The sequence below is a fragment of the Caloenas nicobarica genome, chromosome 5, assembly GCF_036013445.1.
Source record: "Caloenas nicobarica isolate bCalNic1 chromosome 5, bCalNic1.hap1, whole genome shotgun sequence".
NCBI classification, from domain to species: domain Eukaryota; kingdom Metazoa; phylum Chordata; class Aves; order Columbiformes; family Columbidae; genus Caloenas; species Caloenas nicobarica.
Genome location: NC_088249.1, coordinates 1844961 through 1867794, shown reverse-complemented (window position 1 = coordinate 1867794; position 22834 = coordinate 1844961). Strand labels below are relative to the sequence as shown.

The 22834-nt window shown below is 53.7% G+C and overlaps 1 protein-coding gene across 1 annotated transcript in view; it reads left to right on the top strand.

Moving 5' to 3' along the window:
* The window catches only part of NIN (ninein), a 63512-nt gene that overhangs the window by 304 nt on the left and 40374 nt on the right, over window positions 1–22834 (top strand). The window contains exons 2-4 of the mRNA XM_065635446.1: window positions 6232–6435; window positions 12552–12633; window positions 19619–19788. Of these exons, the coding sequence (XP_065491518.1) occupies window positions 6253–6435; window positions 12552–12633; window positions 19619–19788 (435 nt within the window). The 5' untranslated portion in view covers window positions 6232–6252. The remainder of the gene's footprint in view (window positions 1–6231; window positions 6436–12551; window positions 12634–19618; window positions 19789–22834) is intronic.

Genomic DNA, 22834 nt, shown 5'->3' with positions numbered 1-22834 from the left:
CAGCAGTGGCCTTCGCGCTGGGGGCAGCACCCAGTGCTGCTTCCCCCTCCTGCCAAGGGCACCCCGTCCTGCGGTGCATCCCTGTCCCCGGAGAGATGCTCCAAAAGCCCCAAAACGTGGAGAGTGGGAGCCGGTTCTGGCCCAGCTCTGCCCGGGCTGGGCTGAGGAAGCAGCAGGCTGTGGCTGGGGCAATTCATAACAGCAGTTGTTTTGTCATCAGCAAAGCCCTCGCTGTCACCAGGGTGGCAGACGGCATCTGCTGTCTGGTCGCAAACCGTGGGCCTGTCACCTCTGGCACGTTCGGGTAAGGATGGGGCTGTAGTTTTCAGTGAGAAAAACCCAAATCTGCAGCCCGGGAGGGTCAGCAGCCAGAGCTGGGTGCATCGGGGGGTTGTGGTGCGAGTGGGTGTCAGTTTGGGTGGGTGTGTTGGTCCTGCCCGTCTTTCTCGTTTGCTCACCGAAGTGGGGATGACGGTGAGAGACTCACCGCCCGGTCCCCACGGCACGATGGATGCGGCGTTATCGCCGTGATTCAGCACAGCCCGGGTTTATCGGAGCCGGTGCAGGGCTGAGCTCCGCGGGAATTACCCAATTCCTTATTTCCCGGTGCGTGAGGCATTGCTGGATAAATTCCCATCTCGCTTTGTTTACTTCTGAAATAATCAGCTTTGTGCCTATACCTTGGGCTTTATCGCACCCAGGGCTCCCCGAGTTATTGCGGTGCAACTCCAGCCCAATTTGCAAAATCAAAACAGATGGGCGCTTTGTTTTTCCTTATTGAGGGGAAGGCTGCTTATTGAAAGGCCCTATTACAATGCAAATACCGGGGTGGCGTGAATATTCAAAACACTGCGCTTCTTTTGAAGCTCTTTACATAAATTTATAGCACTTTATATGCCATCGCTGCTTTGCTAATCTGGAGTGGAGCTTGGTTAACAGAATCTTTTTTTTTCTTTTTTTTCCTGCCAACTTTGGAGGGTTTGGCTGTGTTTCGGGGAGCAGGGCTAGAGGTGGCATTGAGGTGCAAAGCAGCCAGCACCGGGCTGCAGGAATTATGACCGTGCTCAATGGGGGAGGAGGCACCGCCAGCTGTAAAGCTGACTTTGGTGGTGACCCTTGAAGAGCCGGGCGTGCTGTCGAGTGATTTACTGATATTTGGGTGCTTTATTATCCTTTTGGGTTTTTGTCCCCTTCCCTTTAGTTTCTGGGTGGGACCTTTTGTGGAGCTGCTGCTCCCCAAGAGGAGACGGGGTGTTGCGGGGTGGACCGTGCTCAGAAGTTGCCCTGACCCAGGCAGCAGCGTGGGGCTTTCGGGGATGTACGCGGTGAATCACGGCAGCTTAGCCGCAGCTGCTGTGGATGAGATGGTTTGTTAGGGAAGGGAGATAATGAGTTAGATGAGACAACCCCAGCTCCTGCTCTCCAGCAAGGGCTCAAGGATCTGGGTTCGGTGGCTGCCGCATCATAAACTCTGCCGTTAAAAACTGGCGTCCTGGTGGGTTTTGCCAGTTGTGTTCGCATTGTACCGGTTGTCCCAGGCACAGAGGGACAGGCAAGTTGTTTTTAAGCCGCCTGAGGTGGATGCTACCGAACAGTTATGTCTCGGGGAGCGGGTGCTTGTGTTTTGGAGGTGGCCACAGGGTGCTGCTCCGCTGGGCACTTGCTGCTAATTGCCAAGCCCTCGTTTGAGCCAAAGCAATCAAGAGTAGCATCAAAAGCAACGTTGTCCTTGCTGTCCCTTGCAGGAGGTGACTCGCTGGAGGCTGTTGCCCTCTTGCAGAGGGCTACTTGGGTTGGAGGTGGGGTAGCCCGCAGCCCAGGGCAGAGCATCCCCAAAATCTCCATGTGGTGCCACTGGGCAGCAACAAATGCGCTGTTTGTGTTAATACTGTTTTGCACACAAAAAAGGACATCGTGCTAAATGTAGTGTTTTTACTTGATGGTGCCATTGATCAGGTAATCTGTGTCTTCATTAGTTCGAGGCTAAAGCTTGGAGGTTGGTATTGATTCCAAGCACTTAATATGCGAAGCAGTAATTACGGTTTAAGCCTATATTGTTTGAGTTAAATTTAGCTGAGAATTTAGGCGTATCAGGCCTGTACATTGTGCGCCGTGAAGGTTATCTGGCTCTCAGGAGGGGCTGGATTTAAAGGAGAGAAAGAAACACCAGTGAAAACTTCCTTTTCTCATCATCCCTGAGCACTTTGCTTCTCAGGACTTGCAATAGGGAGAAGACAAATAAAGAATAATGTGGTTATGACTCCAAGTAGTTCTCCTAAACCTGCACCTTTCTGTGCCATCTGCTCAAGCTGGTCATTTGGGGGGGTTTAATGGGACACAGAAGGCCAGCTATAAATCTGAACAAAGTGATGCCCTGTGCAGGGACACAGGCAGGGGACCAGGGACCCCCCCCCAGCTGCTGCCTGCCCACCCCTATTATCCTGCCGGCTCCGGGCCGCCCTCCTGCATCTCAGCTGCTGGCCCATCTGGAGAGGAGATGAAAGGCTGGGGGTTTAATTCGGGCTTTGTGTGACTCTTCTGTTCCCCCCGCTCCCCTCTCAGCCCTTTCTCTGCTGCCGGTCTCCCATCCCCGGGTGCGGAGGATGCCGCACACCCGGGTCCCTGATGCCGCTGACCTCATTATTTTGACTGCTGGGTGATGCCCAGCAGCCTCCTGAGCTCATCAGGTAGGAGGCTTGGGGTTTGTTGTTGGTTTTTCCTCCTCTCTCCAAGCGCCGCTGAATAATTCAGCCGGGAGTAGGCATCTTGGGTCACCTTGCGCAGCCGGCTGCGTGCCGGAGCCGCTTTCCTAAGATGGAGGTTGTGCGGGGTGCGTGCGGGATCGCAGCAGCTCGCCGGCCTTGACTGGCTGCAGGTAGGCGAACAGCGTGGCCCTGCTTTCTTTATTCCTGACGCTTTTTGTGCTGGGAAGCGTGAAATCCCCTCCCCGGGCTGCGTGGGGGTGGCCGGGTCTCAGCGAGCTGGTGCGGAGCCTGGTGACTGTCCCTCGCCGTGGGGACACGCGAGGCTGCTGGGGACACGGTAACCTTGCCCAAAAGTCACCTGGGCTGCAGGGCAGGTCTGTCCCCAGGCAGGGACTGTGCACCTGATGCTCTTCTCCTTTGGGGATCGTATTTTTCTTGCTGGTTTTATGGGCTCCCCAGTGCCTCCTCCCTCACCTGGACCCATGTGGGGTAAGTTTTTGGGGCTGACTGCTGCTATAGCACCGAGGGGGGGTGACCCCAGTGCTCACCTTGGATGATGGCATTTAGCTCTCTGCACTAACTGGGGGAACTGGTTCTAGTGGTGTGGAAGTAGCGTCGGGTGCTGGAGAGGACTCTGGGGGGGCAGGAGGTGGCTGACGCTGAAGATAAGAAATTAAAAAATGCCTGAGAAGCCCCGCAGGTCGGAGTCACCTTTGCTGCGGGCTCGGCTGTGAGATTTGCGGCTGCCGGGGCTCTCGCGATGCCGGTACCGGCAGCAGCCGCCATCGAGCCCCGTGTGCCCTGAACCGTGGGTGCGGGTGGGAAACGGAGTTGCCAGCGTGAGAACCGGGAAACCAGTTTGCCACTTTCCTTCTGCTCGCGGGTACCTGAGTTTTCGGGTGCTGCTTCCTCCCTTGCGCCCTGGGTTGAATGCAAATGTGTCTGCACCCTCTGTCCTCCCCGCAGCGCTTGGATGCTTTGCTAAAGCAGCTCAAGAGGCATCTGGGGGCGAAACTGGGGGACCCGGCGGGCGTGAGGCTCAGGGAGAGCGATGTGGGGATGGGGAGGGATTGTGGCCGCTTTCTCTCGAGGTCTGGCGATGCCGCTGTCCTTGCTGGTGTCACCACGGGAGGAAGGACAGCCAGGCTGGGCTATTTTTGTCCCGCGGACCCTGCAGGTTGCTTGGCACCAGCCCTGCGTCCCTCAGCAGGCGCGGGAGCCCGATGCTGCCCCGCGTTGGCATCTGCTCCTGTGGCCAGTGAAATTGAGGATGCGGCTACTGCAGCGTCTGCCCTGGAGATCGCCCAGTTTTCCAGCTGCGTTGGTGGGACGGGTTTTGCTGATTGCCCCTCTGCTGCGGGGCGCTTGTGTGAGCTGGTGTGAGGCTCACGATGCTCTGGGAGATCAGCGTGGTCTTTGAGGCTGTGGTGGGGCCAGGGGGCGAGGTGGGGCTGCACCTTGCAGTTGGGGCAGCTCCATCTGTTCTGGGATGTCCCTGCACACCACCGGTGACACAGGCGGCTGCAGGAACCCTGTGATGCCAAGAGGGAGGAGGGGACATGGCTGCTCCGTAGCAGGGTTTGGGTAGGAACCCCCTCTTTGGGAAATCTGGCTGAAACAACCTGCAGTGATGTGGGCGAAACAAAATTCACGTGGAGACCTGGCTGGTGCTGGCCTGAGCTTGGCTGAGCATCCTGGGGGGCTCAGTTGTGTCCTTGGGGCGCCGGGTCCCTGCAATGCCCATTGCCACGCGGTGCCCCCAGGATGGTGGCATGTCCCCTGCGGTGACCGTGCGCACCACGGCTGTTGTGGCACTGGGTTACGCTGCTGCTGCCCCACAGCCAGGCTGGGTGAACAGATGCCAGCCAAATCCTTCATTTCAAACAGGAAATTTCCCTCCCAAAACCAGTTCCTGGGGCTGCGATGCTCTGGTTAGTGATGGGATGAGAGAGATGGAAAATTATTGGCTTGGAGGGGAGGACAAAGCCCTCGGGCAAGTGGCAGGGAGACCTCCCGCAGCGCGGGGCACCGTGTGGCTTTGTGCCGGGGTTTTGGAGGAGGGCAGAGATGCCACACGCTGGCATCAACAGGGCTCACGGTGTGTTGGGGCTCCCTGCACCCAGGCCAGCAGAAAAAGGAGCATATCTGGTGCAGGGATGTGTTTGGTGTTCATGGACGGGGGTCAAGCTGCGCCAGGGGAGGTTGAGGTTGGATCTGGGGAACAATTTCTTCCCCAAAGGGCTGTGGGGCATTGGAACAGGCTGCCCAGGGCAGTGCTGGAGTCACCATCCCTGGAGGGGTTGGACAGAGATGAGGTTCTCAGGGACATGGGGCAGTGCCAGGGGTGGGGGAACAGCTGGACTTGATCTTGAGGGTCCTTTCCAGCCAAAACGAATCTACGTGGTGACTTCAGAGTCATATGAGCTGGGGCAGAGGCAGTGGTTGGGATCTCCTGCCCTCCCCACGGCAGGCAGAGCCCCACACGTTGCTCCCCACCACTGCTGAACTGTTGCTGCTGGGGTGGTTGTTTATCTTCTTGCTAAGGTGGGCAGAGCATCACCTGCACCACCTGGGAACCAGCTCAAGGGAACAACTTTCCCCTGCAGCACCAGCTGCTCCAGCCGAGCCAAATGAGCTGCTGGTGGAGCCAGTGTGAGGTGACAGGTAGGGACATGCAACCCGGGAATGTCCCAGCCACCTGGGCTGTCCTCAGCCTGAGGGTTGGGTGCAGGGTTTTTTCCCTTGGTCTTTCTGCTGTGTGAATTCAGGCTTTGCCCATAGAATCACATTTTCTGGCACTGATGTTGCACACATGGAGGAGCAATTGATGCCCCAAAAGACTCTCCATAGAATCACAGAACGGTTTGTGTTGAAGGGCCCTCCCCAGCTCCCCCAGTGCCCCCCCTGCCATGAGCAGGGACATCTGCACCAGCTCAGGTTGCTCAGAGCCCCGTCCAGCCTGGCCTGGGATGTCTCCAGGGATGGTTCAGCCACCGCCTCTCTGGCCAACCTGGGCCAGGCTCTCACCACCCTCAGCACAAACAATTTCTTCTTTATATCTAGTCTGAATGTCCCCTCCTTTAGTTTAAAACCATCACCCCTTGTCCTATTGCAACAGGCCCTAAACAAAAGTCTGTCCCCATCTTTCTTATCAGCCCCTTTTGAGTCCGGAAAGGCCGCACTAAGGTCTCCCCGGAGCTTCTCTTCTCCAGCTGAACAGCCCAGCTCTCTCAGCCTGTCCTCCCAGCAGAGCTGTTCCAGCCTCGGGTCATTCCTGGGGCTCCTCTGGCCCCTCTCCAGCAGGTCCATGTCTGTGCTGAGGACCCAGAGCTGGCCCAGCACTGCAGGGGGGTCTCAGTGGGATGCGAGAGGCTGGAGGGGTTGGTAGAACACCAAGCTCACTTAGTGCAAGCAAAAACTGCAGCTAAAGGCCTCATGAGCTGCCTCAGGACCATCCCTTGGGGTTGTTTTTGCCTTGGTGTGCCACGTTGCAGCTGATGCTCATCATCCCTGTCTCTCTCTGCAGGTGAGCGTGGCAGGCTATGGGATGGATGAAGCTGAGCAGGACCAGTATGAAGCTCGCCTCAAGGAGCTCTTCGACAGCTTCGACAGCACGGGCACGGGGTCTCTGGGGCAGGAGGAGCTCACCGACCTTTGCCACATGCTGCACCTGGAGGAGGTGGCCCCGGCGCTGCAGCAGACCCTCCTGCAAGGCAACCTCCTAGGCAGGGTGAGGCTGGGGTCATGGTGGGGGGCAATGGGGGGTCCGGGGCTTGGGAGCGAGGCAGGGGCAGGCAGCTGCTCCTGCCCGCATGGGATGGTGATGGAAAGAGGCTGAATATCCGTAATTTGTGGATTCCCAACATCACTGAGGCTCTGGGGCTGCAGGACTTGCAAGGTCCATTGTTCTGTTCAGTGTGGGCACAGGGTGGCCTCTGAGAGTGATAAAGGGGAAGCAAACTGCTTGCTAGGCATAGAATCACAGAACAGTTTGGGTTGAAGGGCCCTTCCCAGCTCCCCCAGTGCCCCCCCTGCCATGAGCAGGGACATCTGCACCAGCTCAGGTTGCTCAGAGCCCCGTCCAGCCTGGCCTGGGATGTCTCCAGGGATGGTTCAGCCACCACCTCTCTGGGCAGCCTGTTCTGATGTGTGTTCCCTGTCTGGAGGCAACCTGAAACTCTCAGAAACCATCGCTTCATGCTTAGCGTTGTGTGCTGGCATTGCACTGATGCAGGGTGTAGTTTCACAGTGTCCAAGGCCAGACCAAGCGCCGGATCCCCGCTGCCCTTGCACCGATGCTGGTGCTTGGCCGAGCACATCTGGCTCACACAGCACATGTGTCCCCCAGCTCCGGTTAGTGCCACTGCTGACCTGGGTCTTCTCCTTGAACCAACTCACCAGGTGCTTGCACAAACCTTGTGGTGCTTGGGATGCGATGGAGACCTAAAGCCACGGCTTGAGCCTGTGATTTACCTTGGCTGGTGGGGCTGTGTGCAGTCATGCACGTTTCTCTAAAGTAGAGAATATTGTCCAACTGCAGCTGGCCTGAGCTGCCTTTGTCTGTGTTACCTGGTGTTGGTGTCTACAGGCAGCTGTGGTTATCACAGACCCGCCTGGGATAGAATTTTGGGGACAAATAGCTCCTTTCTTCTGCAGGGCTGCAGGATCCTGCCAGCCTGTGGAGAGGAGCTGTGGCTGGTGAGCTCACCATGCCTTCCAAAGCAATTTTTCAGTTGTGGTTGTACCTTTATAGAGTTAAATTCCGGGGTGTGGAGCACAAGCTGCTCATCCTTGGGGGCCTTCATGTTCAGCATGGATGTCCTTGTGCTCCTGCCTTACCCCCTTCCTGGCACGCTGCGCTCCGAGCACGTCGGGTACGTCCTTTAAAATCACCCTGAAATCCCATCCCTGCTCATTAATATCAGAAAACGTGAAGCAGGGCAGCCAGGGCTCTCTATAGACATGAGCTAAGCAGCCATCCCGACTCCAATTTCCTATCAAACTGCAGCTTTCACGGACCAAAATAATTCCTTTAACGAACAAAGCCTCCTCTTCCTCGCCTGCCCTGGGGCTGTAGCAATTCTGCTGATGGTGCTGGAGCACGGATGGATCCAGACGGAGGTTCCTGACCTTTGGAATTCTAGTGTGGCATTTGCTTGAGCACCGGAGACTTTCTGTGCTGCTCGGCCGTCTTGAGCTCCCACCACTTGGATGCTGTTGCCTGTCTGGCTTTGCTGGTGGGATAGCTGGGGATGGAAGAGCAGGGCTAAAGATGGGGTTGTCGCAGCTGGCCAGGGCTAAAGCGATGGTGCTCATCATTGTGGCACGCTCAGTGGGTGAAAAACAAAGTTAAATGCAGCAAATGTGCAGCCCAAGGACACCAAAAAGCCCCCGCTAAAGCATCCCACGTGCTGGGTCACGCTTGCCCTGTCCGGCCAGGAGCTCCATCCCCATGAGCTGCCCCAGGGCACGAGCATCCCCAGGAGCATTTTTATTTCATTCCCTCCCCACCCTTTGTCTTTGTGGACAGTTCTTGTTTACAACCTGCGACTTGAACGTCAAAATAATCTTTGTCTCCTACATTTCCTCCAGTCTCCCCGGCATTAATGCTCGTTAGCAGCAGCAGTGGCCCATGTCTAAGTGCCAGCCTGATTTAATAGCTCTCGAATCCTCTGGGTTTCCTAGGGAGCTCGTCGGGAGAATAGCAGCAAACACGTTGCTCCCCGAGCACGGGCTCCTTGCACCTGCCCCGCCGGCTCCTTGCCGCAGATGGTCCCTCTCGGCGCTGGGAGCAGCTTTTGTTCTCCTGCGCTTCCCGGGGCCGGGTTTTATGGGAGGGCACCGGGGAGGGGGGAGCGTTTTGTCTACCGAGGGGGCGACTCGGTGGGGCCACGTGCTTGCTTTTGTGCGGGGTCTCCGCTCCGGGGATGAATGGGTTGGAGTGGGAGGTGAGCCGGCATCCCGGTGAAGGGCTGGATGCGCTGCATCCCCCTCTCTGTGTGATGCTTTGGGGATTAACGGGTACATGATATCTCCGGGGGTGTGTAAATCCTGCCCTGGCTCACGGCAGAGCCAAAGCATCCCAACGCCGCTTTCCTCACGCGATGGCGTGCGGAGGCGATGCTCGCAGCCATTCCTGGGATTCCTCGGGAAGGCTGTTTCCTCCAGCCCCTCGGACTGAGTTGGCGCTTGCAGACATGCCCTCTCATCTCGCCTCTGAGATGCAGCGCCCATTAATTAGCAGCTAACACCATGTGGTGTCTCGGGGATGGTGCTCATGGGCTGCAGCGATGACTGCGGTTATAGGATTTGCAGGGTTGGGGGGTAAATCAGATTGATATTAGGAAAAAATTCTTCCTGGAAAGGGCTGTGGGGCATTGGAACAGGCTGCCCAGGGCAGTGGTGGAGTCACCATCCCTGGAGGGCTTGAAAAGGCACATAGACAAGGTTCTTAGGGACATGGTTTAGTGTTCGAGTTAGTTTATGGTTGGACTTGCCGATCTTCAGGGTGTCTTCCAACCAAAATGATTCTACGACTCTATAAACTGGGCACCAAGGACCGTCCTTGGTGGCTGTCGCAGTGGGGACGTGGAGGCTGCGTTTCCCCCGTCCCTGCACGAGCGAGCCTGTGGCAAGGACACCGCGGCGTGGGGTTTCACCGCTCAGCTCCCTCCAGTGCTTTGCCTGCCGACCTCTTGCAGATATATTCCCTCTGAGCCCGCGGTGGCTTTTTGCGCACCAGGCAGGAGGCTTGGTTGCAAGGTTGCCCTGTTCCTATGTTGTCCCTACCTGACATTTCCCCCTGCAGCCTTCTGGCTGCCGCTGCTGGAAGGAGTTTGCAAGCGGGGACAGGGCTTTGGGACAAGAACTCTGCTCAGAGATGGAGATGGAGCTGGAAGGAGCCACCGATGCTGGCTTGTCCCACGGAGGCTGTGACTGCAGGCTGCTGCTTTGCATTGCAGGGACAAACAGCGAGAAGCAGCAGGTAGCTTGGCACACACATGCTCTCTTTCTAGTGCTAATAAGTAGCAGCTTCATAGCAAAATCGCTTTAAAGCGGGCGTCAGGATTTCTCAGAGGTGCTGGGATGCTCAGCAGCCGGCAGCTTGGTTGATTCCCGTGGGGAAGCTGGGCTGGGTTTGCTCTGTCTGTGTGGCTTATTAGTCTTGTTTGCCTCTGATTTACTCGTTCTGGGAAAATTCTCCTCACCAGGGACTTCACATGAACCCAGCACCACACAGAGCCCGGGCCTCGCTGTGGGGTTTGCAGGAACCCGGGTTCTGTCCTGGATCTGCACTTTGGGCACTAACACGCTCCATGTCACTGCATCTCAAACTCTGCTGCGTGCGGGCTGGTTTGGATTTGGATCAGCCCTCGACTTGCTGTTTGAGAGCCCTGTGAGCAGATGCATGAGTTGATGCTCCCAAAATACCCCAAATTCAGTCGAGCACATGGAAAAGAGCATTAAGCTTTGAACACCCCAACACTCTTTTGCCGCTGTATACTTTTTGCCTTGCCTTTGTAAAGCTTTTGGGCTGGCTTGAGCATCTGAAGCTGTTTTCCAGAAGCGGATGGTGCTTTGTGCAATGCTGCTGTAATCAGTGCTCCCCTCCCCAGGGCTGTCCTTTTGCTGCGAATATTTTCTAATCAAAAAAAAAAGGGGTTTTTTTTTCCTTAAAGGAAAGGATTGATTTCCTTAAAATGTGAGGTATTGTAGCGTTTGTGGCTTTGCCTGGCTCATACTTGAGCACAGCTCTAATTTTAACAATTGCATTTCTCTAACTCTTGAAGTACTCTTTGTGTACAGACATGCAGCAGCCAAGGTCAGATGTGCACCACGAACAGATGCTGGTTTTCCTGGTTATCTAGTGTTAGGAATGGGCTAGAGGTTTCCCTGAAGAGAAAATATGCCCCCTCTCCCAGCTTGGGCTGCACCTACAGAGTTGGTCGCAGGACCCCCCGAGCCTGTGCAAGCGCTCGCCGTGTGTCTCTGCGCTGCCCATTTGCATTTTAAATTTTAAAATCCTGCCGCATGGTGATGGCACAGGGAGCTGGAGGACACGGCCACCTCCTGCCCCGCAGCCTAATCTTCCCCAGGATCCTTTGGTCGTGATGGTCACGGTAAAATCGCTGCACGGCCTCGACACGGAGCCATCTGTCCTGCGCACAGCTGCGGCGGGGGCGGCTCAGCCCCCGCTTCTTTCTCCCTCCTCTTCGTCATCGCTTCTTGGCAAACACAAGTCACGGGCCTCCTTAGAGCAGGTTGTGTTCCTTGCACCTGCCTGGGTGGTTTTACTCTGCCCGCTCATTCGGTGTGTTTGCACAAGTGATGTGAAGTGATTTTTTTAGTTTATTTTCTTGCTGCTGCGCGGTCCCATCCAAAGCTGTCCCCAGCACCTGTCCGAGGGACCGGCTCTGCCTGTCCCCATGGCTGGTGTCACCGTTCCCTTCCTGAGAAGATCCCATGGGGAGTGGACCTGTTATTCGAACACCCTCATCTTTTATTCATCCTCATTTAGTCTAAATGTCAAGTCGTTTTTTTTTTTTAATCAGGCAAATTCTCCTATCTCTGTAAACTGTCCTTTTGAAGTACACCAGCCCTTGGAAACAAAGTGCAGCAATTAGTATTCAGGCGAAGGCATCCCTGGCAAGTTTCTCTGCTGCACATATTTCTAACTGTTTGATGACTGGAGGTGCCTGTGTTTAAAACCGCAGTGATGATTTGCACGGCGGGAGCTGCGGGATGAGGTGGTCCCTTGCATGGGGGTCCCGTGGCTGAGCCCCCAGCTCCGCTGTCGTCCCCTGTCTGTCAGGGCCATGTTGCTCTTTTTTGGGCTGGCTCAACCCCGAGAACAAGCTGGCAAAGTTTAAACCTGGACTTTGCAGCTCGTGCCTCCCCCAGCGGCATTAAAACCCTCATGACAGATTCGCAGCGATCGGACCTGCCAGCAAGAGCAACCTCGGTGGGTTCTTTAAATACAAAGTCTCTCGTTCAATGCTAAAAATTCTCCGGAGATTTATTTAGCCGAAAAGAAAGGGTGGCAGCCAGCTCTGCCTCGTCGCTGACCCACGTCAAATCGCTTCCCCAGCTGTCCCCGAGTTCCCGTCCCACGCGGCTGGAATCGCTGACATTCCCCGGCACGGATGCGAAGGATGATGCTCCAGCCCCTTGCAACTGCTCGTGGCAGTGGGGCAGGAGGCTTTCCAGGAAGACACAGGTGGAAAAGAGGGGGGAGAAAAAAAAAATAAATCCTCATTCCTCCTTGTTTTTCCCATAGCCACATTCCAGACCTGGTATTTCCAGTCGTTGCGGAGCGGCAGCAGGCAGGAGCCAGGGCAGGGCTGTCCTGGAAAGGGTGCGACTTTCTGCCATCTGCTTTGGAAAGTGTTTTCTGAAGATTAATTAGGGCACTGGAGCACTTCCACAACCCAGTATTACATTGCTGGTCAGGACTGGGGTCCCACTGTAGGAGCCACCCACCCTGGCTGGGTCATCTCAAGTGATGGAGATGCTCCCTGGTCCTCTGGACACATTATTTTGGTTTCTTGCTTGATGGAAAAACCCAATTAAAGCACTAAAGCAGTGGCTTTATGTCATTATGGTAATAATATATTTTTTTTTTACTTGTTCAAAGACACTGGCTGTATCTTCACGTTGCTGGCTGTCATTTCTCCAGGCCCCAACACTGAAGGAGCTCAGGTTCATCATGCCCCATGTCAAGGCGCTCGGCTCAGCATGGTGGTCCAAGAGATTTGCATCGCTGCTCGTCTTCCTGCTGGATTATTGGCTTGATATTTAATTATCTGCACCAGTTGACTTCCTCCTTTTTTTTTTTCCCCCGCACAGGTCCACTTTGATCAATTTAAAGAAGCACTCATCCTCATCTTATCCAGAACCCTGTCAAATGAAGAGCACTTCCAAGAACCAGGTAAATGCTAAAATTATTTGAAAGAGTACGTTTTCTTTGGCAAAGACGTGGGTGGCTCTCACGGAGGAACTTAGAAGAGGAAATGCTCTTTAGGTGCTCTTCTGCTTGGATGCCAGACCTAGGGAGAAGAGAGAGTTAAGGTCTGTTGCGGAGCCTTGTACAAAAGCGTTTTCCGAGCTATTAGATATTTATATCCCATTACCGCGATCTAAATGCCCGGAGAAGCACGTGATGTCTGCCCGTAGACAGCTAACAGCACTTCAGATGCTCGAGATGTCCCACAGCTGCCAAATGGGCTGAGATCTCTCCATCCCACACCACAGTTCTGGTGGCCAGGGATGCTTTAGGAGCTCTCCAGATGCAGCACATCGTTACGGGCAGTTCAGTCACATAATTGCTTTAGTGCTTATCAAAAACCCACTCTGGCTTTGGATACTGCTGTGTTTTTTCTGATGGTTTTTAGGGGAAGCTCTTCGCAAGAGCTCCTTCCGGAGATGGGCTGCTGGACACAGAAATATTAATACCCATCCTATCTAGCACTAATTTTTTTGATTTTTAAAGTCCATTCTGTTTTCTTGTGTCCAAGATGAGCAGGGTGAGCTCAGTGCCATAGGAAGCTACTCCAAGGTGACTGCATTTCTCTCACAATCAGTCTGACCCAAAGATGCTTCTGAACAAGATGAACACCCTGACAAACCAGTTTGGGGCTGGTCAGAGAAAGCAGTGGGTGCTGCGAGTCCTCACTGCCCCGTTTTCTCCTTCCCTTTGTTTCAGCTTCTCTTGAAAATGCAGCGTTTCAGACCCTCAGCAGGAAAAAGGGTCACAGTTTTGGTGTCCCCGCATTTGTTCCCCATGCACTGGTGGGACTGGGAGCACTGGGAGGTGTGGGTTGAGTAGGGTGGGGACTGAGGTCTCCCTGGTGTCACACCTGTATGTAAATCCCTAATCCTGCCCTTGGAGCAGCAGGAGCACAAAAACCCCAAAGGAGAAAACAGCTTAGCAAGGGGAGAGAAGGAAACTCCAGGTTTTCTCTCCTGGAGCATCAGTCTCAGCTGGAGCATCAAGAGCACGGCCAGTCAGCAAAATTACAGTTTTTACCCTTGAATAGGCTGCAAAAACCACAGGGCCCAAGAGATGCAAATGGTAGATTATTATATTTTTTTTTCCCCCCCACTCATTTTCAAAGCTGTTAATGCTTAGAGGGAGATGGGTGATGACAGCTCCTGCACACAGCATCCCTTGATGTGGTTTTCCCGCAGGTCAGGAGTGCTCAGGAGCGAGGGGGGAACCTTGTCCCTTGCTGGATGGCTGAGAAGCTCCAGCTTGATTTAAATACAAATAAATCTTCTAGAAAGGGCAAAAATTGGGATTATCACATTATCACAAATGCAGCAGGCAAGAGGCTGCGTTGGAGCTGGAGAGCCCTCCCTGGGGACGCATTTGTCACCAGGTTTTGCAGGTGATCAAAGGGCGTGCGGTGCAGGTAGGGAGCCTGCGCCGGGCAGGCCTGGGGGGCATTTATTTTTAATAGGTTTTGACAGGTCAGTTAAGGCTGAAGTCTTTGCTTCTTTTAATTTAGATCAAACTCGAGATTTGGAGAACAAGCTGCTTTGTGCTGTTGGTGTCGAACTGTCAGGGACTGTGGAAATGCTGGTGTTACAGTTTGCCCCAGGCTTGGGAAAAATTGAGTTAAGAGCTCCAAATTGTGTCATTTAAATGAAAATTTAATTTAGAAGGAGGTGGGCGGGGGGGAAGCACAGAATTTAAGGCTGTTTGCTGTATCTGTGGAGTTTGCTCTGCGAGGAAACAAATGTGTGCCTTGATGCTGTGGTTTTACATGGGGACTTTTGGGTGACAGGAAGGTCCCTTGGGTCTGTGAGTGGCCGGAGGGCTCGTGCTTTTGTCCCCAAACCAGCTGCTACTTGGCCGAGGGGACCCAGCAGGGGACAGCATCACTGTCCCCATGGGTGCAGCACAAGGAGCCCGTGGGTGACAGAGCAGCCCCTGGGGTGACAGCGGGACCCACGGGCTGGGGACAAGGAACCAAAACCGCCGTGGGATGCAAAAGCAGTTCCTGCAGAAGTGGGCGATGGGGGGTTTCCCCGTTTTAGGCAGAGAAGCAGCAGGTGGGAGCACTCAGGCTTGCAGAGAGCAGCCAGTATACATATTTTGAATTTTTTTTTTTTTCTTGGCAAAGAAGCCGAATTCTCTTTCCAAAGGGAAGACTGGCAGGGAGGATGGTCCTGGCGTGCTGCGGGCACTTTGCCTGGGAAACAGCCCTACAAACTGAGGCAGGCGGAGTTCCCAGCGCTGTCATCGGCTCTGTCCCCTCGAGGACCTTGGTGTGGGGACACAGACCCAGCTGCGAACCGGAGGGTCAAGCACTGGGAAAATCCCAGCTCTGCTGGGAAGCGGCATGGCTGGGCAGAGAAATGGGGGAGACTCCAGGAAAAGCTGAAAAAAGGCATGGATGTGTCTTAAAATAGTGGTTATTTTAGCTCCCGCAGGCAGGAGTGTGATGGCTGGGGGACCCGTGACCCTCAGCAGCACCTTTGCGGAGCTGCCTGACAAAGGTGGTGTGCACCGAGAAGTTATAACCTGAATTATTGGGGTTTGATGCTTTGGAGAGATGCTGCTGTGGGACCCAGGCTGGGTGCTGCTGCCACGGATGCTCTTTGTCCCCAGGTCACTGTAGCAGTGAGGGGGGGGTTCCGGGGACAATAAAACAGATTTAAGAGGGAGAGAAAGGAAAATGAATCAGTGATGTGGGTGATTAAGGGAGGGGGAAGAAAAAAAAATCAGGCTTTTTTCCCCCCCCTTATGGCAAATAAAAAGTCAGCTCTGTGTGTTGGAAGCCTGGATAGGGAGGGATTACCGGGGCGGAGTCCAGGATTACAGGAGCACCCAGGACAAATTAAAGGGCAGCTTGATGCCATCCTCCCTGCGGTCACGAGGGGCTGCTGGGTCTTTGTAGGTTATGTTTTTGCTTCCCAGCACACGGAGACAAGAGACCTGCCTTCCCGAGGAGGAGCTGGTGGGGATGATGCCCTTGCAGGCATCCCATCCGTGTGGGAAACGTCACTCGTGTGGATGCAAAGGATCTGGGAGAAGTACCAAACTGGTCACACTGTCCGAACAGGGATGGTTTAGGCACAGGCAATGCCTTTGGGACAAAATACATCGATTTTTAGGGCTGTGGTGACCCAGCCACGGCTCCTCTCCACTCAGTTGCTGAGCCTGAAGTGTGAAATAGCGACTAGGAGGACTTTAGACAGTACCTGGTGCCTGGGGGGATTAGGATTTAGGATTTAGCAGATCCGAGCTGCGGTGGGCTTTGCCCAGCACTAAGCTGTCTGCTGCTGCCGGGAGGATCCCTCCTTTCCAAATCTTCAGCAGCAAAGAAATTAATTTCTGCTCTAAACGCCAGGCTCACAGAGCGAGGGTCTTCCTGCGCTAAACCCCCTTTTGTCTGCACTCGGCGCCTTTGATGCTGGGCCCAGGAAAACGCTGCTCAGCATCATGGGGAGCCTCCCCAAGCATCTGAGGGCAGAGCAGGATTTTGAAATGACTTATCTAGCGCAGAAAGGCAGAAAATCGAGTGTAAATCTCTAACCGTGGAGACGTTTAACTGCAGAGATGGACGGAGAGGGAGCGAGCCAGGGGATTGATGGCTCCTGTCTGCAGTGCTTAAGTTGGGGGGGTTCTTGTGAAATGCAGATTTAGGGTTGATTTTTTTTTTTTTTTTTCAGGAGCAATTTGGGGGCCACAACCCCCCCCCAGACAGTGGGACTTGCTCTCTCGGAGGCTCCTGCTCTCACCCCCAGCTTGGGGGCAGTTCAGGAGGGCAGCTCAGACCCCAGTGTCTAATTAGGCGCCAGCTCTGGAGTGTGTGTTTTACTAAGCCCGCGTGTTGCCAAGGGCTGTAGGAAGCAGGGAGGGTTTGACCTATTTTCCTTTTTCTTTCTGTTTTTTTTTTTTTTTTTTTTTTTCCCCTTTCTTGGTGGCTTATCAGCCACACAATACGAGGTTTTATGAGGAGCCGCATCTCTGGTTGCAGAAGCGGGTACCAGGGCTCGGACCTGAGCACGAGCAGCCTCCCTTCGGCGTTCGATACAGGGTTTTTCAAAGAGATGGACTAAAAACTTCAAAGTGATTTCATTTCGAAATCAGGTCCATCTTTTTTAAATACCCTGTATTTTACTTTTTTGGGGGGAAAAATAGCACACAGGGCCATCTCACATGCATCCATCTCATGGGAAGGAACAGGCTGGCCAGGGCAGTGGTGGAGTCACCATCCCTGGAGGGGTTTAAAAGGTGTTTAGACGAGGTTCTTAGGGACATGGTTTAGTGCTAGAGCGAGGTTATGGTTGGACCCGATGATCTTGAGAGTCTCTTCCAACCAAAATGATTCTATGATTTTTGATGCGTCCCTCCTGTTTCCTCACGTGCCTTTGAAAGCGGGTGTGGATTGAGCAGCTCTTTCCATCCTTTCTGATGAGTTTTTGGCTGGAAACGAGAAACTCGGTTCAGCTCATCAGTGAACCTTCTGCGCTCGGGGAGGTTTTTGCTGCTTTTCGCTGTGTGCGCAGCTTTCCCTAAATACTGGGGGTGATGGGAGCATCGGCGACACCGGCCGCTGGGCTGGGGGTTTGGGTTGGAAAGCAGGAGGGCAGGGGGCCTAAAGGATGCTGACCCTGGTCCAGAGAGGATGGTGCTTGAGGCTTTCTGCAAGGGGGAAGGCTCTGGAAATGGGATTTCAGGATGCCTGAGCTGGGATCCATTCAGTAGCTGGGCTTAGGCACAGCCTATTGCAAAGTTGGAGCTTTGCAAGGCAGGAGCAAACTTTCTGCTCTTCTTGACCTGTGAGCTGTCACCTTTCCCTCCCAGACTTCATGATTTTTTTTTTTTAGTTACAAAGGAAAAACAAGGACACCCAGGTGCTCAGAGCAAAGAGGGGTGAGAGAAATCAGCTGCCAGCCTCCAAATGCTTAAAACGCAAAAGTGGGGAGATGTTCCCATTTCCCCGCTTGCTGTTAAAGTGTTTGTAGTGTGAAGGCACCTGTGCTTCCATATACAGCTGGATTTTCAGCTTCAGCAAGGGTTAAACACATTGTCAGGGTGGGGGGGTTGAAAAAAAGACTCTTCTGAGCATTGGGAAATACAAAAGGAAATTAAGCCATAGCTTAATTATTGCTAAATTACAGCTTCTCTTCCTTCACGTCTTTCCAAAGACAGATGGGCGTGGAGGTGCGTTTCTGTCTTAGAGCAGAAAAAATGATTTTTTCAAAGAAAACCAAAACAAAACCCAAACCAGAGCCCCCCAGCCCTTTTCTGCAAGGGCGGGGGAGATGGCAGGGAGAAAATAAATGAGTGAAGGAGTAGCCACAAATATTAGCATTTCAGAGAGAGCTGCTCGATGGAGATTGTTCACCACCGGGCAGGCTTTAATAGGAGTGATAAGGTTTGCTTTTGTTCTCAGGCTCTTACTTAATCAGCCTGTCTCATTGCGATTTTCTTTTTTTTTTTTTTTTCCTTTTCTATCCGCGCACTTCATCACACAACTTTCATGTGCGAGTCCCAGCTGCAGCAAATCTTGTTAAAATGGCCTCGTTCAAACGTGGGCGCCGGGTTTGTTCCCTAGAGCTGCAATATGGATGGCTGGAGTGCAAGGCTGGAGGAATCAAAGGACTCCTCGTCCTATGTATTTTATAATTCATTGCATAGCTAAGTTGCAGAATACACATATATATTTTTTTTTTTTTTTTCCCCTCTAACAAGCTTGAAGCCTTCTTCCATATCTAAAGGAATATTATCCAAGGAGGTGGTTGGGCAGGGGGGTTTAGAGACCTGCTGCTTTCTGTGTACCCTTTGTCAATGATTGAACAGCTTCCCTGCTCCTTATTAGTATTGCACCCTTGCATTTATTTTGTACCACAGCGCTCTGCAAATAAAATTTTAAAAAGCTGCTGCTCTTGCTGCTGCAAGTGGCAGAAAACAAAGATGATCGAGTCCTGGGGGGGTTTTGAGGGTAAGGTTAGCAAACACCGAAACAAAGCACGGTGGAAAGCCTTTCCCTAATTGAATCCCTGGTTAATTTGGTCTTCGGTTTAATTTGCCCCCCGCTCCAGACGGCGGATGACTCTTGCTGCAAATAGCCCAAACCACGCTTATTTATTTTTTCATTTTGATTCCCCCTCCTGGATAATTCAGTCCCCGAAGGCAGGAGCTTGCTGCAGGAAGCTGGAGCTGGGGAATGCGAGCGGAGCCCCCTGTAATTAGCTGACGACTCCAAAGGGTTATTTAGATCTTGCAGTTGGCATCAGTTGTGGAGCACAAGCTGGGACCTGCCCCGCCGTCACCCGGATCAGCTGCTCCTGGTGGCCCCCGGGGGGGACATTTGCCTCCAAACTTGCCCAATTTTTTTTCCGCTCGCCCGGTTGTTTTCACACTTTTAATGGAGCCGTGATTTAAATCCACCGAAAGCAGCAGCGCTTGCCCAGGTGTCTGCGTAATCTGGAGACCTGAGCTGCCGAAGTGCAACGCTGTCCCTAATTAAACCTGCCCATCGCTGGTAATGAAGATTAGTGCAAGGAGGAGAGACCTAATTGACTTTCCATCTGAGGCTGCGTTTGCAAGGTTGAGGTTTTTTTGTGGTGGTGGTGGTGTTTTTTGTTTGGGTGGTTCAGTTTTGCTTTGGGCTTTGTGTATTTTGGTTTTCTTCATCCTGTTGACAGCGCAAACTTCATGCGGGAAGGGTGAGGAAGATGTAGCCCTGATTCCACTTTGTGACAGCTTATTTTTTTTTTGGAGCAGGACCAATTCCAACCCACCGGGCCTGATGCCGCGGTGAGGGCAGCGCTCCTGGAATGGCAGTGGCAATTCGGTGCTCGAAATGCTACAACCAAACCAGTCCTGTGTGCTGGGACCCAGGAGCCGGATCTGCAAAAATCCCATTACCGGTGCGCTTTGTTCTTGAATTTCACAGATTCTTCCCCAGAAGCGCAGCCCAAGTACATCAAAGGTGGCAAACGCTACGGCCGGCGGTCCCTGCCGGAGTTCCAGGAGTCGGTGGAGGACTTTGCCGAGGTGACCGTCATCGAGCCGCTGAGCGAGGAAGCGTGTCCCCCGCACATCACCTCCGGCAGCTGCGAGGAGGTGAGCGGGAACGGGCTGGGTGCTGGGGTGGGCTGTACCCCCCGGTGTCGATGTCACTCATCCCCACACCATCCCGAGGTGCTTCAGATGTCCATGGGGTTGTTCCAGACAAGGCGATGGTCACCTGCACGTCTGTAAAAACTCGTCTGTGGCTCCGGTGCTCTCTAGTCAAGGAGATCATAGAATCACAGAATGGTTTGGGTTGAAGGGACCTTCAAGCGCCCCCAGTGCCCCCCCTGCCATGAGCAGGGACATCTGCACCAGCTCAGGTTGCTCAGAGCCCCGTCCAGCCTGGCCTGGGATGTCTCCAGGGATGCTTCAGCCACCACCTCTCTGGCCAACCTGGGCCAGGCTCTCACCACCCTCAGGAGCAACAATTTCTTCCTCGTGTCCAGCCTGAATCTCCCTCCTTTAGTTTAAAACCATCACCCCTTGTCCTATGGCAACAGGCCCTGCTCAAAAGTCTGTCCCCATCTTCCTTGTCGGCCCCTTTTTAAGTACAGAAAGGCCACAATAAGGTTTTCCTGAAGCCTTCTCTTCTCCATGGGGATGGGGAAGAAGGGTGGTGGGCAGCAGAGCCCTGTGGCTGCTTTGAGACAGTGCCCTAAATCCAGAGCCACCTGCTTCTCCTTTCAGTCTTCTACTTTTAATTTTCCCAGCAAAAAACTCGTGTGCTCCTGCACTGAAGAAAAAGACTGGCTGCCCTATGCCCCACCTACACCTGTGCAAATGCTTGCTTGAAAATCCAGATTATTTTTTTTTCCCTTCTGGTTTTGTGATCAGAAACTGTGGCTCTCTTTGTGCTAGTGCTTTTAACCCCTGAATCTCCTCCGGCTTCTCTCGAACAGACAAGTGGTTTGGTTTGGTGGCATGCGTTAGTGTACGGCCACAGCAGCATTTCCCTGGAGCTGGGCTTGTTCCAGCCCACCCCAGTTTGCCAAGTATTGTCAATTCAGTATTGTGTGTTCAGGAGCTTGGAGTGGAAGTTTTCCAGTGGGAGGGAGACCTGCTGCTGCTTTCTCTCCTCCTCTGTCTCCTGGCTTCACTTGTGATTTCCTAGAGATAGGGGGAGGCTTTGCAGCCACCTGCATCAGGGGATGCCCAACCCAACAAGGGAGAAATTTCCAGTTTCTAGGTTTCAGCTGAGCTTGAAAATAAAATTTAAAGAAATAAAACTCAAAGAAAAGCTTTTCCACCAGAGCCAGCTTTTTTTACCCTGTTCTCAGTAAGCTTTGCCCATCGCTACAGGGATGCTCATCCACCTCCTGGCACCAGCCACATGGGCTGCCCTGACCTTGAAATCAATGTTAATCTGCCCACGACCCCCAGGGAAGTGATGCCCTCGATAGAAGAGGCCACTCTAATCTTACTCCTCTGTTTCAGCTGTCAAGGAGGTGTAAAAGGCTAGTCTGTTAACAAGGTCAGTCAATTAACTCAACCCCTACGTAACCAGCCTGTGATTCTGTGATTCCCCGTTGCCTGCATCAGTCTCCTGGTGGGACCTCTTGTAGCACTTTTTGGGGTGGATGAGAGAGTTAATTCTCTTGCGACTTGAGCAAAAAATCAGGATAAACTTTTATGGAGATTTTACAAATCCCCATTTTTTCATCTTTATCAGCATTACTGTCTTGTCTCTTAAAGAACATCCTTTTGGTATGCATAGAAATGAGTTGCTTGAAGGCGTTGGGGGTCCTGGGGCTGAAATTCTGGGCAGTGTTGGAGACTCCTGGAGCATCGACTGCTTGGGGCTCAGCACATCTAGCAGCTTTTGCCCAGCTTTCTCCTGCTGTGCCTATAAACACGCCGCTGCGCGTGCTCCTCAAGCCTGTCTCCAGCCCCAGGGTGCTTTGCCAGCCTGAGAACTGGGGCACTGTGGCTTAATTGGTGCTTTCTTTCAACTGGTGCCAATTAAAAGCGCTCAGGCTCTGTCTGAGAGGCTTCCTTCCCCTTCTCGTCTCTGGAAAGACGAGGAGAGGCGGGAGGGCTGGTGTGTGCGTGGGATCGGCCGCCCGGAGTGGCTGTCACCTCCATCCCTGGTGACTTTCCAGGTGCCGCTGAACAAAGTCACAAGCAGCCGGGGTTGAACTCAGCATCATGGAATGGTTTGGGTTGCAGGGCCCTTCCCAGCTCCCCCAGTGCCCCCCCTGCCATGAGCAGGGACATCTGCACCAGCTCAGGTTGCTCAGAGCCCCGTCCAGCCTGGCCTGGGATGTCTCCAGGGATGGTTCAGCCACCACCTCTCTGGGCATCGACCCTGCTGTGAGCAGAGGGTGGTGTGGGGGTCCCCGGGTTCCTTCTGACCCGCGGATGCTACTGGGCTGATGGGTGATGAGAACCGAGTGGCTCTGGCAGCTTCGTGGCTGTGGTGCCGATGGAGCCACAGCCACAAAAGCACTTGGAAATGCCATGTGAAAGCTTGTGGTGGCCAAAGCTGTCACTTGAACTTATTTGTCCTAAACGCTTAATGCAGGTGATGGGCCCTGCTGGGTTTTCAAGCCCGTGGCAGCTGAGAGCTGGCCCAGTGTGCCTGGGAAGTGCTGTGACTTTGCTTTTGTTTCCCTTTTCACCTTGAATTACACCTGCTGATGGTCTGTGCAATGATGGTGGTGGTGCAGGGTTGGGGTTGGGAGCAGGTTTGGTGGCCATGGGGTACCAACCCCAAGCTGCTGGTAGGGCAGCGGCATCCTTTGGCTCCTGGGCCCTCAGGCAGTCTTAAGGCCGTGCTGAATTCCAAACCTCAGCAGAGGGCATCTGTCATCTCCTCGTCCCCAGCTGCTGGCTCAGCTCTGGGAAAGGTCCCTTCTACTTGCAGGCTGTAGAAACCACTGTCACATCCCAGCTCTGCCCCCTGCCAAAGCCACTCGCTCCCCAGACACCTGCATGTTTGCTTCTGCAGAGAGTGGTTTCCAGCACAGCACAGCCTGTCAGAGCAAAACCCTCTGGGAGCATCAGGCTGAAACTCTTTGTCTTCAGGTCCTCGATGTACAAACATGCAACCGTCCTGTAAAGTCAGGATCTGCGGATGACAGCTCAGGACAGTGCTCGC